At 46.5% G+C, this 19,521-nt stretch overlaps 1 protein-coding gene across 1 annotated transcript in view; it reads left to right on the plus strand.

The window, feature by feature from the left end:
- AHDC1 (AT-hook DNA binding motif containing 1) overlaps positions 1–19,521 on the plus strand; it is a 429,179-nt gene that overhangs the window by 312,283 nt on the left and 97,375 nt on the right. Inside the window, exons 3-4 of the mRNA XM_086956877.1 lie at positions 8,007–8,044; positions 10,124–16,798. Of these exons, the coding sequence (XP_086813003.1) occupies positions 8,007–8,044; positions 10,124–16,755 (6,670 nt within the window). The 3' untranslated portion in view covers positions 16,756–16,798. The remainder of the gene's footprint in view (positions 1–8,006; positions 8,045–10,123; positions 16,799–19,521) is intronic.

Raw genomic sequence — 19,521 nt, forward strand, 5'->3', positions numbered from 1 at the left:
CAGGGGCCGGAGCCAGCATTGCAAGTTAAGTATCGCCCTGGAGCACCTTGGGGTGCTCAGCCCCTCTCACTATTCATAGGACAGGCTAGGATCATCAGTCGCACCACAGGGGCCGGAGCCAGCATTGTGTGGGGGGAAGCCCAGCCCTATTCAGGCCCCAGGTGCACCCCTCCCTTACATCACACATGCAGATCTCCCATTCACCCCCGGGGCAGACCCATCCTGACTCCAGGAGCCAGGCACACCACCCAGCTCCAGCCAATCGCAAGCCAGCACATTCACCGTACAAGCACACCAACGTCTAGAAGTGGCACTTCCACAATAGACACATTCACGCCGCATACATCATTGCACAGCATTCAATCTTACGAGTCCGCACATACCAAACTCGAGCCTGCAATCCCCATACATCAGGAACTAACATGGTCACATACATTGCTATGGGAGGGCAGGCCAAGCTCACTACACGCACACACTTTACCCTGGGACACAGTGGAAAAGTGCGCCAAAGCCAGAAATCACTAACGCCAGGTCACCATCAAAAGCAAAAAAGTTCAGGGGTGAACCAGCCAAAGGGCCCGGGTCCAACAGGTCCTAGATCACAACTTGAAATGTTAGTTGATAATCTTTTTCTGCGTTTCGCTACCTGTTCAGACATATCATATTCCCCTCTTATCTCAACAGTTATAAATCATTTCCTTCTGACTTTCCCCAAACTCACTAAGAATACTGCTGAATTTTGTGCACCCCCAAAGGGAGGAATGAGGCAAACCAACTATCTGATTTGAAGAGTGCTAAACAGCTGATTAAACTAGCTCCTGGGCTTGGGCCACTAGCTTCAGATCTGGCAGTGTCCAGAACTCAAGGAGTTTTTTACCATTTGATTCTACTAGGGAGATAGTATTTTTCCGATAACCTATTCTTCAAACGGATTTCTGCCCATCTTTACACAAATAAGAACAGAGTGAAGGTGGAACCCTGCCCATACACATATGACTGGGGTGCTAGTGAGAGATTGGGTGCAACGTAGGGGCCATCCTTTTTGAGGGCCTTTAAAGGCACAAAAGCAAGCAAATAATGCATATTAAAACACCCTTTTTAGGACAGCCAGGTGTGAAACCCTAAAAAAAAAAAGAGCAACGGGAATCGAACATGAACCAAAAAGTACAGAAGCTTATATCCACCCACGACCACCCTTGTAGGAGTAAAGGCTTTATTATTGCATTGTAGAATGGATATAGCTTTTCTTACTGCTGAGAAGTAAAGTACTATGCTTCACTTTAGGCATGACCACTGGAATTATGCAGTCGTCGTGTTTTCCACATAATGGAACATCAGCTGCATTATTTGCAGATTTCAAGAAACAAAATTTGTTTCTAGCTTAGACGGATCAAAAGTGCTAAAAACAAAGCAACACGTTTTTCTGCACAGTGGAAGAAGTTGGCTAGTTACCTTTCAAGTCCCTAATGCTGTATGTAAGTGTTAAAACTGTTACTAATGCGTTGAAACCTTTGCCCGGACAGTGTTAATATGTCTAAAAAGTACAAAATAATGCAGTAATACTATTCTAAAATGTGCTGTGCTACGCCCCATAATTTCACTTTGTCTTGCTCTATAATTTAGTCAGCCTTGCCTTATAAATTGGCCTTCCAAGATTGTATGGTTGAGAGGGTGTGCGTGCAGTTTGGCCTGTCCGGAAAGTGTAAGGTGTGGTGTGTGAGGATCAGGAATGTGCTGTTGTCACTGCCGGACTAGTACCTGGCATGGGCATAAGCATGAGATGCTGCAGAGAAGGTTGATAACCCTATGCAACTGCACCATGGGTGGATAGCCTACTATTTATCTAAGAGGATAAATAGCCGGCAATTGAGGTGGTTGTCATTTATTAGGATACTTGAAAGTCAAGAGTTGCAGAGCTGGCATTTGAGAGAAAAGAAGGCAATATGTTATCAATGGTGGGTCTTAACTAGACTACAGTGCTGTGGAGTAGATGACCTGATAGGTTAGAAACATTCCCTTAAAGCTGATACGTCTAGGATCAAAATGGCATGTCGTGTGAGATACAAGCCTGAATATGTAGCTTATGGAGCTGTCAAGCAGGTGTGTTCTGTATCCTCTGTAGGCTGCAGTGGAGGTAAGCCTGGTCTCCCATGTGAAAGCACTAAAGCAGCAGTGGCATGTACTCTTTGAAAGAAGTATAGGTAAGGGGTATTTCCGATGTAGGAATTAGATAATGTCAAAAGTACCTATCCTTTTTGGTACTGCATGGGAGGAATTAGAGTCCATATTCACCTGCAGGTTCCTCACTTGTAAAGAAGGGCTTGAGGTTGGATCTTGTTCTTGTGTTTAAATAATGGAACAGCAAAAGTTTTTTTAATTTTTTTTACTTGTGAGTAGTTTGATTTTCATGGTGTTTAGTGAGCACCCAGTAGTCCCTCATTTGGAGGAATTAGCCAATGGCACAAGAGCTTTAGAATCAATTACTGCCCAGTTTCTCTACTTGACGGAGTAGGCCAGATCTTTGGCAAGCTCTTCCTGTCTTGGTTAGAGTCTTGGATGAATGATCATCTCACACTTCCAGGCCTGGTTTCACGAAGGGCAGAGCACAATCGATCAAGTATTGAGGCTGTATATGATTTGCTTGAAGTACGTAGTATTGCAAAACTCCACCCTTTTTTTGGTCTTTATAGATCGAAAGACAGCCTTTGACAGTATTGACCAGTCAATCTTGTGGAGTCCCCTGGAGAAACATTAAGTCCCCAATTATCTTCTGAAGCTACTAATGAATCTGCATAAAGGCAATACAGCAACTGTAATATAAGGGAGCAAAGGCGAAAGTACGGACTCATTTGACATGCATACAGGGGTCAGACAGGGCAGTGTTCTTGCCCCAGCGTGTGCGCGCACATTTGTTGTGTGCTTGTGCATATCTGTGCGTGTGATGGGGTGTGTGTGTGTGTGGGCCTGTATTTGTGTGTATGTCCTTGGGTATTTTTGTACTGGAGCATGTGATTGTATGTGTGCTTGTGTTTTTGATAGTTTCTGTATGTATGCTTGTGTGTTTGTGCGTGTCTGCGTGTATGAGAGTGAGTGCATTTGTGTGTGCTTGTGCATGTCTGTGCATGTGATGGTGTTTGCACGTGCATGTATTTGGGTGTTTTTGTATTGGTGCTTGGGATTTTGTGTGCTTGTGTTCTTGATTGTTTCTGGCTATGTGCGTGTCTGTGTGAATCAGTGTGCATATGAGAGTGTGTGCTCACATTGGTGTGAGCTTATGCATGTCTGTGCGTGTGATGGTGTGTGCACGCTGGATTTGTTATTTTCAGGCAGCCGCTGTCCTGGATATTGACTTTAACTGCCTGACCTTAGGATGGCCACCTTTGTTCCATACAGTCCCCTGCCTGACCCCACGATGACATCCATAGTGGATTCCTACACATTGTTTTACTTCCCTGGACAACAATTGGGCATTAACCTGACCTCAAACCTATCCGCTTACCTGCCTACACATCAGGGCTTTGAACCTGCGGAACTTACCCCAGACGGAGACCTAGCGATTTGGCTGATGCCCGGTGGAGCTACCATATAGCTAAAGAGGAGATGTGTTGTGGACTCGCCCTCCCTGCCGTCACCTACCCACCCGGACCTTGGGCGAATTTTCCCCTCGACTCTACGTCCTATCTTCCTCCTACCTCTTTACCCTATCCCCTTACCCTTCCGTGCTCCATTCACCTTGTCCCCTATATTCCTTAAATGCTTTTCTTAATACTTATGTAACTTTTAACTGATGTAAATTGAAACATTATTGTCCCTCATGTAAAGCGCTCTGATTCCATATGGTCTAGCCAGCGCTATATAATAACTCATTAATTAATTTTCTTCCCATTTAGTACTCTCTCTCTTTGTCTTCCTCCCTTGCTTCTAGCTCCTATCCACTCTCTCCTGAATCTCTCACCTTGCCTGCTAGTCTGCCTAGCCCCATGTCCTTTGTGCCCTTTGACTAAGCACTCCTTCTCCCCTTGTTGGGGAAAGATCCAATATTTATACTCTGGAGTCTCAGCCTACCCGCTGAGAGAGTCCACTGTGCCAAGGGAGCCACTCACAGCTGAGGTATGATATGGCACCCCTTGCCAAAGCACTCCCTCTCCCCTTTTTGGGGAAGGATCCAGTATGTAGGCCTTGGAGTCTCAGAGACCTCCCGCAACAGAAATAGGGAAGTGATACCACTTCCCCTGGGATCACAGCTTACTGGACTTTGGACGTTGCTTTGACTCGTCTACCTGTTTGTGTCCCAGTCACCCTTCCCCTCCTCTTTCCTTGCGGTGTCCTTCACCCTCCCCTCCTCTTTCCCGCCTTCATTACCTGTCTACTTCCCCAGCTCCTTCCCCCCTCCCCTAAATCTTTCCCCTTGCCTACTTTTCCCCTTACGTATTTGTGCTTATTGTTTATCCTGACCTTACAAGTAACTATGTTGCCATGCTCTAATAACTGTGTAACCTTTGTAACGATGTAACCTGTAACTATGATCTGATGCTCATGTAAAGCGCTCTGATACCTCTGGGTCTAGCCAGCGCTATATAAAACCTTTAAAATGAAAATAAATAAATAAAAATAAATGTCCTCAGTTGCAATAGTTTTGTTCGTTGGAGAAGTGAGGTCAGAACTACACCCTGGGGGCTGAGGTACATATTGAAGAGGAGAGGTACACATTGAAGAGAAGAGATACAATGTTTCCTTAAGGGACATCGGTCGTGGATTGAATGGTGAAGAGGAGGAGAAAGGAAAAGATACAACAAGAATTCCATTAGTTGGGAAGGAGGCAATCCAGTGCAGGACTGTACCCTGTTCTCTCATGTTTCAAAGTTGATCTAACAATGTAGAGTGATGTACAGAATCAAAGGCAGGGGAGAAATTTAGTAACAGAAGTCTCCAGCTCTGTTTAAGTCCAACGTAGCTTTGATGTTGTCCCATGTGGCTATCAGTGCAACTTCAGTGACTCAAGCAGCATACCATACAGTTGTCAGTTTGAAAAAAAACTGTTTGTTTTGATAAATGTCTGTATTGGGCTGAAGGTGGTTTTTTCTATCAGTTTTCATAAGAACTGACCACTGGATATTGGCCAGTAAAGATTTTTTGGCTTTTTTTTTGCTTTTTTACAATTAGGTGTGGTACAAGTGGGCATGAGTTCGCTATGAGTAGCAGATTAGTCCTAGCATAGACACCTCTAAATGTCCTCATTTCTCTTGTATTCTGGAGTCTTGGGTACCTATTCCAAAACCATTTGGCTGCCATTTCGAAGTGCACTTGGTGACTCTTGACATTTGACATTACGCCCGGAGAGGGGAATCTCTGTTTACAAAATCCCCCTAGCTCCATGATGTGCACCATATCGCAAACCAAGCACCCTATTTTCAAGTTTATAATGGCTCAGCAGCTCAATGACTGTTCTAGCTTATTAATTTGAATGCCCTGCCTTGTGTTGCAGCATGTCCCTTTATGTTCTCCTCTCTGGGGAAGGCGGTGCAGCAGTATTATGCTGCTACTTGTCTGGACGTAGTGCTTTCCAGCAGCATACAACTTAACAAAAGGCTTTTCATTTGTCCCACCTGCATCTGACATGACAACTGGTCGTGGAATCAGGACATTGCTGCCACCCAAATGGGGATAGGAGCTCAAGTTGCTCTAGCTTCAAGCTTTCACTGGAATTTTGGTGGATTGCCAGTCAGATGTCCTAGTCTTTCATTTTCTCCAACTTGGGAGCTGAGGTTAGAGATTGAAGGTATTAAGATCCTCAATAGAGCTCAATGATCCCAGTGGTGCTTCTCTGTGCTTTCAGAACTTGCATTGATAACTTTATTGGGAATACTGTATGATAACACCCTACATGGGTAGTTTCCAGATCAGCAGGACCTTAATTGTTTGGCTCCTATGTGGTGTGGAGCTAACATTGAACTTTCCAAAATCCTCTCTGCTTCTTTCTGAAAGGATTCATTGTGTAAGGCCATTTCTGTCCACAGTACTTAAACTTCTCTCCTCCCCCAGATAATTTTAATGCTGTCAACTAGACTGGAGAAGTTGCTCAAGTAGGGGTAATTGACAACCTGCTCATTCCTGAGGCTTTTCGGCCTCGTGTGTCGTGCAGTGCCGTGAGCTGCCATTTTATATTGCATACAGACATGAACTGGTGAAGCTAAAGGATCAGTTACTAGTCCTTTCCTTGAGATAGTGCATCCATGCTCCCAGTTTGTTGGTGGGCAGCTTCTTCCACCTTCCAAGACGATAGGCTCTGGGTGAGGCTGTGTTGTTTAGTCTTCAGATTTGTGGCACTCTGGGATCTTCCCATAACGATTTTATGGAGCAGATATCCGATACCTGTTAAACCTGAAAATCTTTTTCTTTGCCTTCAAAGGCTTCGTACCTGTGGTTAAATTCAAAGTGGACTTGATTCACACTGAAACACCTGCTACTCTGTTTCGATTTTTCTGGCTCCTCTCAATGAGATGAGGGCGTCAATCATTTGTTAGGAGGTCCTAATGTTGAAGTCTTACTTTGCTGCAGTATCCAACCCAAGGGTGGACAGTCTCATCTCAAACACACTCGCACACATACACACAAACACACACACACTCACTCTCCGTTTCTCTTCTTTTCCTCTCTCCCTCTCTGTCCCATAAGTCAGTGAATTTATCTGTGAGGCTCATGTTCATAGAAAGTAAGACCTCTTGTGTCCTACTTGAATAGAAATCCTGGAACTTTTGGTTAGAGGCCCCCGGCTCCAATGTGGGAGAGGAGTTGGCCTAATGGCTCGGGCGGTCGACCTCAAATCTAGGGAACTGGGTTCGAGTCTCGGCAATGACGCTGAACATCCTGTGATTCTGGGCAAATCACTTAATATCACCGAACCTAACGAAGAATGAATGTGTCCTCATGTAATGCAACTTGTGCTATGTAAAGCGCTCTGATACCTGATTCGGGTCAAGTTTGCGCTGTATAAAACAATAAATAAATACATGTCAACAGTCTCAGGATGATGGACTGGTCAGGGAAGATCAACTGTTCCTTCCTTCCTTTGTGTTCATCTAATTGTGAGGGTACTGAAATCCAGGTTAGCGTGCCGTACTTGTAGCTTCACACTGACCCCACTTCATCTGCTTGATCTTGAGATGTGGCACCTACATGAAAAAAGGCTCGGCTTGTTGGAGCGTCACTACTTATTGTCTTATTCCCAATACTCTCTCGTCAACCCATATGCCATCAGTCACAACATACCCGATAAACGTTTTGTCAGGAAACATTGAGAATTCTAACCTAAGAGTGCAATGAGCTGCATGATTTGCTGTAGCTTGCATGCATCGAGAACCAGCTTCTAGTGCTGCCTCAAGGTGGTATGGTACCCCCTTGAGAATAGAAGTGCGTCTATGACCTGAAGGTGACTGTATCCCTTTTTGGGATTATTTTTCTCCAGATTTACATATGTGGCATCGAAGCCTATTAATTTTTCAGTATGAATTAATTTGATGTTCTTTTTTGTAAGTCCTTTCTCATGCAGTTGTGTGCTGTCTTGTGTTTTTGATATCTTCTGCTTACCAGAGTTCTTTGTGGTCTCTTGTTTTAAATGATCAAATTCGACAGTCCACTGCTTTTTTATAGTTCCTTTTGTATTTTGTTTAGTTTGTGTGAAGTTTGCATGCCTTATAGCAGGTGTTGTGTGTTCTGACATTGAGTGGAAGAGTGTATAATTTGTTTGCATGGCATGTCTGTGAGGTGGTCGGAGTGATTGGCGAGCCAGGACAAGCATGTGTGCCGTGAGAGAAGGTTGTAGTTGACTGAGGTGATCCAGAGAGCAAATCTTCCCTGCAGAGAATTTTCATACATGCACTCGTTGGTTCCAACCTTTCCGATACGAGTGAGTGGGGACTTGTCGGAATATTCTTTGAGCACATAATTGTGTTTTGGAAGGTTTCTAAAATAACTGGCCTTCTGAATTTGTCTTTTTCTCTCCACAGAGAAATGAAGCATGGTGCGCAGGACACAATGGAACAAGGTGAGTTATCCACACGGCCTAGTGGTATTTTTTTTTAGTGCGCATATTGAAGGCACTGGTGTGAATTGTAGAGGCATTGTGCGGTGACAAATGTTTTTTGAATGATTAAAAGCACAGTAGAAATATTTTTGTTGTAGCAAGGAAAGCTTCCCCATGTGGATTTATGCCAAAAGACTGTCAAAGTAATCCTGGAAGACGGTGTCTTGTATGCTGATAAATTGTAGGACTTGCAATAATGTGCTACAGGACAAAAGTAGCACAGACCTTATGACAAGGTTCTGCTGTCACTGTATGGCTTCCTGATTTCTGCACCCAATTCCTTCCCATGGTCTTCACCACACTGCATTCGTGTACAGCACCACCTGTGGACAAATTGAATCCACCCCTCTTGACTCCATCTCCATCCCCGACCCCTAGCAAACCAGTTCAGGATGCCTCTGTCCCTCATCTAGCCTCCTGCACTGCCTGTCCTGATACACCCGAGTCAACATATTTGTAAGCAGAACTGCTAAATATCATCTGGTTTCTGAAAGTGTTCAACCGTACATCCAGTGGCGGCTGGTAGGGAAAGAGGGTTGGGGCCCGGGGTGGGGTGGTTGAAAAGATATTTTAACAAATGTATCTTTTCCAACTGATGCGTCTCTTCTCCGTTTCCCTGCTGTTCCTGACTCCAGTCCGGAAGAAGCTGCAGGAAGCACCCAGGCACACAGGCTCTCCTGAGCCAATCACAATGTTGCAATGCATAGCTGTGATTGGTCTGAGCACCGTGGATCGGCGCTCAGACCGGGACAGGGAGCCTGTGCATATTCCCCACCAGTCTGTCAATTACAGCCTGGTTGGGAATATGCGGGGAATATGCAAAGTGTGCATGACTGCTTGGCCGGTCAAAACGGCCGGCCAAGCAGTCATGCGCACTTAGTGTGCACAGTCCACTCCTCCTTCCACCCTGAGCCACCAGCCCAGACCCAACTCAGCCTGAGGCAACCAAAAATAAAACAATGATAACCTTGTTATTATCGTTTGACTTTTTTCCCCTTTTCACTGCTCTAAGAGCAGTGGGGCGATGCTCCTCCACCTAAGCGGATGAGCCGCAACTATGAACTTTCCAGCAAACAATAACTGTTTGAGCAGCAGCAAATGTAGACTGCTTGGGAACAGCAAATGTACACCATTTTGGGTAATCAAACATAGATTATCCTTTTGGAGTGGCACATGTAGCTCCTGATGACAGGAGCGTGGACATTGGATGTAGACCCTTTTTCTTGGGCAACAAACGTTGACTGCGCTTGGTGGCAGCAGACGTAGACACCACTTGCGGGGCAGCAAACCAACACCTGTTTTTGGGGGAGAATGCGAGGTGGTAAAAGTAGACACTTTATGGCAGTGGGGGGGGCAACAGACATAAACCCTTCTTAAGAAGGGCAGCAGACAAAGACCCTGCTTTTTGGGTGGGGGGGGGGGGTGTAACACATTCCTGGTTAAGGGTATGTAGAGCCGGATCAGAAAGCAGATAATGACAACCAGCTTGTGAAGAAGCAAATATAGTCCTGCTTGTGAAGTAGCAGTCATGAAACTTAACTGGCAAGCAGCAAAGGTAGATTTTTAAAGGAAGCAGCAAAAAACCCTGATCTGGAGACTGCAAATGTAGACTGCATGTAGGCAAAAGATGATGGTTCAAACACTATTGAGAATTGTTGCAGTGGACACTTTTTCCCCTGTGAATTGGACCATCTTGTACACTCAAGCTATTGGAAAGTATCATTTCATTGTAATAAACGATATTTGTAGCAGATCTGGTCCAGAATTGATTTGTAATCTGTAGTGTAGAACGAAGATGTTATTCCACTGCTGCCCCACCTATTCATTGAATTGCATTGCTTGTGATAGTTTGAGGAACGATCCATTATTTTAAAAGCCAGTAGACTCCTTGCTCTTTGTGTGATGAAGTTACCTTAACTGTATTTGCCAGAAAGAGAGCCAAGTTAGTGCAGTAAAGCAATGCACTCCATTTTCCATGTTAACTTTTGAATTGCTTCCTGTGGAGATTTTACTGATTTCTACTTTCTCTTCAAATTTCAGGCACCCCTCTTGGCTTAACAGAACCCCAGCTCAGCAACTGCTCCACTAAACTTCACGTAGACAAGGTCATCAGACGCCGTGTGAAGCCTCGGAGCCTTATGCAAACCGATAGTGCAGTATGCAGCCAATTAGAGTCTCAGGAACCCAGGTGCTTTCATGTGGGATCCGAAAACCCGCCTCTGTGTCCAGAGAAGGCCTTGACTTGCAGTGCTGGAAACTTTCCAGAAGGTCCGTGTCCTCTCAGCCAGGGAAATTCGGCAGATTCTTTGCTGCATGCAGATCCTGCTGATGCATGTCATATGTCACATGTCCAAAGCACAGGCAAGGAGGAAAAAAACATTTTGAAGAGCCACTACTGCGTAAGTGAGCCCTCGTTCTTGGGAGCACTGCCAGATGATGGAGCCAAGTGTGGCAGGATGCGCCCAGCGTTTTGCAAGGCTAAGCTGGCTCCTGGAAAATGTAATGTGGCTAACCTTGTTCAGCTACTGAAGAGCAAGTGTGGCAGTGACCGGATCAACCTCTACCCTGTGGTTCAGCTGATAGACATTATGAAGGACTTGAACCGGCTCTCTGATCACTTGAAAAACAGCGGTGTCCAGTTGGATTGCAACTACCTGCCTCTGAAACACAATGCATCATTGGGCAAGAAAGAGGAGGGTACTATGGAGAACCACACAGATCAAGGATTGCAGTACAGCTTCTACTCATCGCTTACACTCGCCAACAGAATCCGAAGGCCTGAGGAGAAAATTAGTGCACACAATAGCACCAAATCTGAGACTTTTGATCCAGTGCTTGAAGCACCGTATGCTGCTGAAAATGAGGATCAGGAAAGCTCTGAGAAGGGGGACTGGCAAGATCCTAATACAGAATTGTGTGAGGAAAAGTATAAAGGAAACTTAGACCTTGATCCCATGGACTCTCTTGAATCTGCAGGGTCATATGTCCTGAGGGAGTTGGCAGCCTTGGCATGGCTAGAGCCTCAAACGCTAGATAATGATCCTCAGTCTCTAAATCAGCAGATGTTGGATTCCCAGTCTCCGGATTCACAGTCATCAAGTCCCCGGTCACTAAGCCCTGACCTAGTGCAATCCCAGAATCAGGGCCCTGATACCTCATTTGCAGAAATGCAGTGTGACGATCAAGAGATGCTAGATCTAGCATCGGAAGATACCCATAGGTTACGGCCCTTGGTACTAGATCCTCAAGTGGTAGAAAAACAGCTCCCAGATTTTCAGATGCTGGACTCCGATCAGCTCGCACCCCATTCAGCAGAATTGCAACATCTAGCACAGGACTCAACAGAATCCCCAGCTGCGCATCTTTCCCAATCGCTGCAGCCCCAGACATTGCCCATGTCAGATGCATCAGATGCCAGTCTTCAAGAGACACAGTTCCCCAGTTTCCCACTGCAAGAGCCTTCATCACAAAAATTCCAGACTTCATTTTCCACTTCTGTAAGCTCTAAGGTTGTACAGCCCCATTTATCAGAATCCCAGTTACCTGTGTTACAGGAGCTAGACAGAATGATCTCAACGCCATCAGATTCACAAATGCTAGACTCTACTTTACCAGATTATGAGATGCAGGGCTCACCATTTCTGGATACCCAAAAGTCAGACTTGGTGTACTCTGATTCCCAGAGGCTAAATTCACAGTCGCCAGATTATCAGAAGCCAGGCTCCCCATTATTAGACACCTCAAACATATGCACACGTGTCCCTAATGTCCAAATAGTAGGCTCTAAACCGCCAGGCTCCCAAAGGCCAGATTCTCCATCTCCAGATTCCCATGGTTCATGCTCACCATCACAAAACTGTCAGTTGCTAGACTTGCCATCGCCAGGCTCCCAAAGGCTAGTCTCTCGGTCTCTATATTCTCAAGGGCTAAGCTGTCCTTCACCAGAATTCCAGGAGCTAAGCTCACCCCTGCCTGATTCCCATGGAGTTAGCTCACCATCTCCAGATTCCCTGGGAGGTGGATCACCATCACCAGTTTCCCAAAGGCTAGGCTCACCATCTCCAGGTTCCCAGAATCAAGACTTACCATCACCAGGTTCCCAAAATCTAGGCTTACCATCACCGGCTTCCCAGAGGCCAGCCTCGCCATCTCCAGTTTTTCAGAAACAAGGCTTACCATCACCAAGTTCTCAGAGAATAGGCTCGCCAGCACCAAGTTTGGAGAGGCTAGACTCGCCATCGCCAGGTTCTGAGAGGCTAGGCTCACCATGTTCCCAGAGACTAGACCCTCCATCACCCTGTTCACAGATGGCAGGATCACCAGATACCCAAATGGCAGGATCGCCAGATACCCAGATTGCTGAATCGCCAGAGACCCAGATGGCCGAGTCCCCGGATTCCCGTATGATAGGGTCTCCAGATTCCCATATGGTAGGGTCTCCAGATCCCCAAATGACAGAGTCACTGGAACCTCAGTTACGCTCACCAGGTCTCCAGATACCTGCATCCCGCTCCCCAGAATCTCCAATTGTGGAATCTTCTCCAGATTCCAATATGTTGGGTTCCCCATCTCCAGATTCCCCAATGTTAGGATCCCCATCACCAGATTCCCAAATGTTAGGATCTCCATCACCAGAATCCCAGATGCTAGAGCCCCCATCACCAGATCCCCAGATGCTGGGGTCCCCATCACAAGATTCTCCGATGCTGGGTTCCCCATCAATGGATCCTCAGATGCTAGGTTCCCCATCAATGGATCCACAGATGCTGGGATCCCCATCAATGGATCCACAAATGTTGGAATCTCTCTCACCAGATCCTCAAATGATGTCTGCTTCTTTGGACCACCAGATGCTAGGGTCTCCTTATCCACAGATGTTAGGACCCCCATCCATGGACCCCCAAATGTTAGAGCCCCCTTCAACAGACCCTCAAATGCTTGAACTAGATTCACAGATGCTTGGTCCTCCATCACCAGATCCACGATTACTTGAACTGGATTCCCAAATGATAAATCCTCAGTCCCCAGATCTGCATATGCTCAATTTGGATCCACAGATATTAGCTTCACAGTCACTAGAGCCCCATGTAGCAGACACTCAATTAAATTCCAGCAGGTTTTCTATTGGGGGTATTCTATCGTCAGATATTTTCCCTGTTCGGATAAAGCCCAGATTAGGACGGCCTCCCAAGAACAGTCAAAAGTATGTTGCACGAAAAACTGATAAACCAAAGATTTGCCGTCGGAGAAAGCCAGGGAGGGCAAAAAGAATGGGGGTAGGGTTGGAGAATGTGGATCTTCATGCCTTAGAACAGGCAGAGGTGCTAACATCCCAAGGCAGGATGCCAGCCTTTATGGAAATGCAAGCATCTCAGTGTGTTATTGAGATTCCAAAGGAGGAGGCTGAAGATCAGCCAAAGAAGTCCAAGTGCCGGGGTGTTAGAAAAATGGTGGTGCGAATGGCTAAGATCCCTGTTTCCTTGGGTAGAAGAAATAAAACGACATACAAAGTCTCATCCCTGAGCAGCAATCTAAATGTGGATGGTAAAGATGTAAATGCCCAATCCAACGTCGAACCAACACCACTTCTGAAGATGAAGAATAATGGGCGCAATGTAGTTGTAGTGTTTCCACCTGGAGAATTGCCCATTATTTTAAAACGCAGACGAGGCCGCCCTCCTAAAAACCTGGTTGTCGCTCCAGGCAAGCCCAAGGAGGTGACGCCAACCCCTCCACCACCAGAACCAGAATTAAAGAAGCGGAGGAAGCGGAAGCAGAAACTCGCCTCTCCTCAGCCCTCCTATGCAGCAGACACCAATGACAACAAAGCTGAGTATTCCGATGCCTTGGCTAAGTTGGCATTTCTCAATCGACAAAGCCAGTGTGCAAGCAAGAGCTCACCACCCCGGTGCTGGACACCCACCATACCAGAGTCTGTGCACCAAGCCCCTGATACCCATAGCATCTCTCAGTTCTTGCACAAAGTTCAGGGGTTCCGTCGAAGAGGTGGAAGAGTAGCAGGATTCGGAGGACGTGGTGGGGGGCACCCTTTAGAGCCCAGGAGGTGTTCTTTTAGCGACTTTTTTGAAGGAATTGGAAAGAAGAAGACAAAGGTTCAGACTGACCCTTTGCATCAACGAAAGCGCAAGAAAGCGGAGCCAGACCCAGTGGGAAAGCCCAAACGCAAGAGACGGTCTCGCAAGAACGGTGTTCTTTTCCCAGAGGAGGATGCAGAACAGAACTTTGAGGATGGTCTCCTAGAATGGGCTGGGGACATTGCTGGTCAGTGGCATTCTCATCAAACGAACCCCCAGAATCAGGCACTTAGAAACTGCAGCTACCAAGGCAATGAATCCAGAGCCTTTTCTTCTTCATTGCTTGACTGTGGCTCTCCCAACAGGACTGGTTATTACGCAGGAGGAAGCCATTCATCACAAACTGAAAGTAGCCAAGACAGGCACAGTCTCTTCACTGGCTATTTCCGGTCTTTGCTCGATTCCGATGACTCATCCGATCTGGTCGATGCAGCTCTTTCATCACAGCGGGCAGAGGCTCGAAAATCAAGCACATACACTGCCCCAAGTGCCACCCCGAGCCCTAGGAGCTTGCCATCGTTCCCCAGTAGAGGTGCAAAAGCCAGCCCGGCTAGCACTGAACCCCCCTTTCAAGTGGCTTTGCAGAGTCGACAGCCTTTCAGCCACAGCAGGACAGTAAGCTATGGGGGCAACCTGTCCCAAATCACATCGGAGTGCCGTAATCCTGAGGTTTTTCAGAAACTAGTACCTCCATCTTCAGTTTCAAGATCACCAACAACCCACCATACTCCAAACAGTTTTGCACAATACAGTGGGTATGGAACAGGGCAAACCCTGTCTGCGGCAAGTATATTTCAGCAGAATAAACAGTATGTCACTCAAGATTGTTCCACTAACAAGGATTGTAGTTTTCCTTTCAGCGGTGGCAACAGTTTGCCCTCTTCGCCAGGCAGTGCTCACAGTGGTGTCTATGGACAGCAGACAACAGTTCCCCCTTTGCCCATAAGCAAGACCAACTACTTCAACAACTCAGAGCCAGCACAGTTCTCAAACACAACACACGCACCACTGAGATGTGACAGCCGCTCCAGTGCTGTCTCGCCTGCAGGTTACATGGCCCAAAAGAACACCACCGCAGCTTTTCCACTTGCTACTGAAAACTGCCGTCAGCTCCCCAACTCAAACCACTGGAATTTGAGACAAAACTATAGCAACATGGAGTGGAATGCTGATGGTTTTGGCCAGCTATATAACCCAGCATTTGATTGCCACATCACAGAGCCGAATGTCATCCTGGATATCTCCAACTACACCCCTCAAAAAGCCAAACAGACTACCGCCTCTGAGAATTTCTCAGAGTCCTCTTCGGATAGCACCCAGTTCAATCAGCCTGGAGGAGGGTATCGAAGGGCCAACAGTGAGGCTTCATCCAGCGAGGGCCAGTCAAGCCTTTCCAGCTTGGAGAAGCTTATGATGGACTGGAATGAAGCTTCCTCTGGTCCTGGATACAATTGGAACCAGAGTGTGCTTTTCCAGAACAGTTCAAAACCAGGAAGAGGAAGGCGAAAGAAAGTTGATATGTTTGACCCTGCCCATTTGAATTTTCCCCCAAACGTATCCCCAGCTGCTGGTTTCCCTTCCAAACGGAACATGGGCCCAAGACAGCCTCGCGGAGCCAGGGGAGCATGCTCTGCTAACAAGAAGGAAAGAGGTGCAAAGTCTAAATTTGTGTCCAAGCCACAACCAATTCATCCTTTGTTTCACGAAAGCACAGAACTTGGGTTAGACTATTACAGTGGGGACAGCAGTATGTCTCCTTTGCCCTCCCAGTCCCGAGCTTTTGGGGTGAGTGAAAGAGACCCTTGTGACTTTGTGGGACCTTACTCCATGAACCCTTCGACTCCTTCTGATGGAACATTTGGGCAAGGTTTCCACTGTGACTCTCCCAGTATTGGACATGCAGACTTGGAAAGTAAACATTTCCAATCCCTGCCTCATCATCAGCTTGCTGTATCTAGCCAGCAGGCACAGGCCGCTTTTGACCAAGCACTGCAGAAAGCCTTCTCCCCTAACTGTTCACCTACTATGGCCTTCAAAGATGATCTACGGCCTAATGATGTACGGAAGCTGCCTGCATGTGACCCTCTCAAGCATGGCATGCAAGGACCCCCTATGTCTCATTTAACTGCCTGTCGGGACTTGTCCATGCCCCAACCCCGCTATGACTCTTCAAGCTGTAAAAATGCAAACTTCTGGTATTCCCAGAACTCCACTGCAAGGAGTCCACCTTATGATGCTAAAGCCGGGGCAGGAATGCTAATAGACTTCATGAGAAATGACATTTCCTCCTGTCTCAATCCCCACATGCCCAGTCCCACTGCCCCAAAGTCAGACAAGGAGTCCCTTGAACTCGCAAGGGTTCACCACAGAGGAGGTTACCCTTGCCCCTTGATGAATGACTTGAACATGTCCCCGGTATCCAGAGACTCAATGCTACAGCTGCAGGAGAATTACCGGTACCCTAGCTTCCCCCCTCCAGGGCATCCAGTCCTGTCTGCCCCAAACCTGAAGAACAGTTTTTTAGGTCCAGTGCTAGACCCGCACCCTGAGGACACTTTCACCGTGACGTCGTTGTAGTGTCATTTGAAGTGCCAACAAGACAGAAACGTTTTGTTACAGGGTAAGTTAAAACTGCACCTGAAAATGTACAGAAAAACGTTTTGTGCAGTGTTTGTCTCGTTCAAACATAGGTTGTGGTTTTGCATTACAGGTTCATGGTCATCAGCAAGCATCAACAGTGCAGGCAATCAACAGATTTAAAACAGGATAAGGATGGCTTGATTGCAGACAGAGGAAGTGTGGGGCAGGGGAGATAAGCACACCAAGGGGAGGAGAAAAGAAGATGAATCTTGATTTCTTTGATAAAGCTCACTTAAGAAGTGTGTAGGCGAATTTCCAGTGAAGGTTGGCAAGGGTCGTTCCAGTGGTTGAGGTCAAGGAATGAGCAGGCCAGCCTTTTGTGTTCTCATTTCACCTTAATAATCTTCAGCACCATCTGGTTGGTGTTCTACTTATGATAGAGTGGCCAGTGAAGACGTTTTTCGGTTATCTGCCTTGTTGATTTCAATTTTGTATTGTGGGTGATTCCGATGCTCAAGGGAACAGAGAGCCAGTGATGTTTTTTGAGACTGAATTTGAATAACTTGTGTAGACTGCTGATCAAGCTAACAGCAGTGTAAAATAATGCTTTTAATGTGGTGACAGTGGATTATTCTTTTTACAAGTAGTTCAATGGTGAGGCACCCTTCGAGAAGGAAACCCTGGGGACTTGATAGTGGTGCAGTGAGTGAGTGAAAAGCCTATTTGCTGAATTGATTAAGTAAATAATTGATGTTACAGTTAACCTGGTATAACACCCTTCACTCATTGATTTGTTTTATTAAACTTAAAGTACACCATATACATCCACTTTTAAATGCTGCGTGGAAGTTCTTCAGACCAAAGATATCTAGTATCTATTAAACCGTGAGATGCAGTTGAATGTCTGTGTCTTCTTCGTCTAGTATGAACACAGAGGGCTCCATCTAAAGGCTTAATATCAAAAGGAAAAAAAATTGAGCCCTGTGGGGCAGACTTCACAGTTAACGAGGAGAGCTTGGATTTGGAAGATTAATTATAAATGTATTGTCTGTTGGCCAGAAAATAACTGGAATAAGACTGTAATGGGCAGATGTCCGTTTCAGACCCCCTGCAACGTATTCCTGTGGCCCTTGTCGAGGTACGACTCGAGGTGAAGTGAGGCCTCTTGCATCAGTAGCTCTCCCAGGGCCATAAAGGAGCACAAAGCCAGCCTTTTAATGGGCTGCATCAGACTCAATGTTAGTCAAACTTGAAAAAGAGGAGGCACAGAGACAACTAACCAAAATGCTACTGCCACTTGATAAGTAAATCACCTCAACTTGTCCCACCCCCTGCAGAGTGGTCCTTCGAGCCCGAACTGATGGATATCACTCTTCCTGAGGAGCCTGTAATGGCAGTGGCATGGATGCTGGCGCAACTCCCAGGACCTTTACTAGATCCTCCACTGCCGTCGCCATATTCGGTATGCCTCAGGCCTATCTGGAATTTCCAGTGCCGGGAGCTGATCTAACTTTCTTCCTTCCCATGGGGCCATTTAGGACTCCGTTTGAGTTCCCAAAATAGGTCTTCCACCGGGCCATACATTATATCCGTTCTAAGTTGAATGCTTCCAACTCTATTTTTAGCCATTTTGGCTCTGCGACTCGTGTTTGTCCTCCAACTGGCACAGATTCTAGCACTGCCTCCAAGGTGCTACCCACAGAGCAGCTAGTATACAATCTCAAGGCTGTCTGGCAGAGATTAAGAAGAGAGACCTAGTGTATAGTGGAAAAGGAAAGGTATAAGAAGGAGGATAGTTATAGGGTGTAGCGATTGAACACTTCATGCCAACTCTATTGGCATATAACCTCTTCGCCGCCAGCTCATATCCAATTCAGATGTTATTCAGCATGACACAGATGACCGCAATGAGGCAGTCAGCTTGCTGCCACTCCCCTCCTTGGACATAACAGACTATTTAGCTCCTCAAAATGCAAGTGGGCTGGATATTTTCTTGGAGATAGAAATGGAGTGTTCCTCTGGACCGTTCTAGCCTCTCAGACTGTTTAGCACCTCAAAATGCATGTGGGTTGAATACTTTCCCAGAGGTAGAAATTGTGTGTTCCTCTGGACAGTTCCTCCCTCTAACCCCGCCCCCATCCCTCCCAGAGATGGCTTCTTTTCATGCAGTACTCAGAAAGGCTGTTGATATACAGAGCTCCTTTTTCACACTGTAGAGACCAGATTCAGCCTTCTCAGAGGTTCTGCTACCTTCGTTATCAGTGTCAGAACCCTTGCTGCCTTTTAATGAGGCTCTCATGGTCCCAGTAAAAACTGTCTGAAAGAAACAGAAATCAGCCCCAGCAGTAAACCGTTTAATTGGCAGATTTGCTGGACTGACAGCCAGCGGCCCACTGTTCTTGTTGGTATGTCCAGAAAGTCTAGTGGTGAAAGTTTCTTCCTGCACAAGATCAGATAATATCCTGGTACTCTCCCAGTCAAAGAATCAAATAAACTGGAAGCAGTTCGCAGTTGGCGCTATGCACCCTTAACCCCTTCCATGCTGATGACGGCCCCCATCCGGCATGCATTACAGTGCTCGTGTGCTGATGACGGCTGGGGGCCGTCATAAAGCCATTGATTCTTTAAAAGCCTAGCACACGAGGAAAATCGGCCCAGCATGGAAGGGGTTAAGGCAGGGAGTTATACTCCTACTTTGTGGGATAAGGCCGGAATGGTGGTGACAAATTTACCAGACCACCCTAATGATTATTTTCTAGAGCC

Source organism: Lissotriton vulgaris, chromosome 2_1 (genome assembly GCF_964263255.1).
Source record: "Lissotriton vulgaris chromosome 2_1, aLisVul1.2, whole genome shotgun sequence".
Classification (NCBI taxonomy): Eukaryota; Metazoa; Chordata; class Amphibia; order Caudata; family Salamandridae; genus Lissotriton; species Lissotriton vulgaris.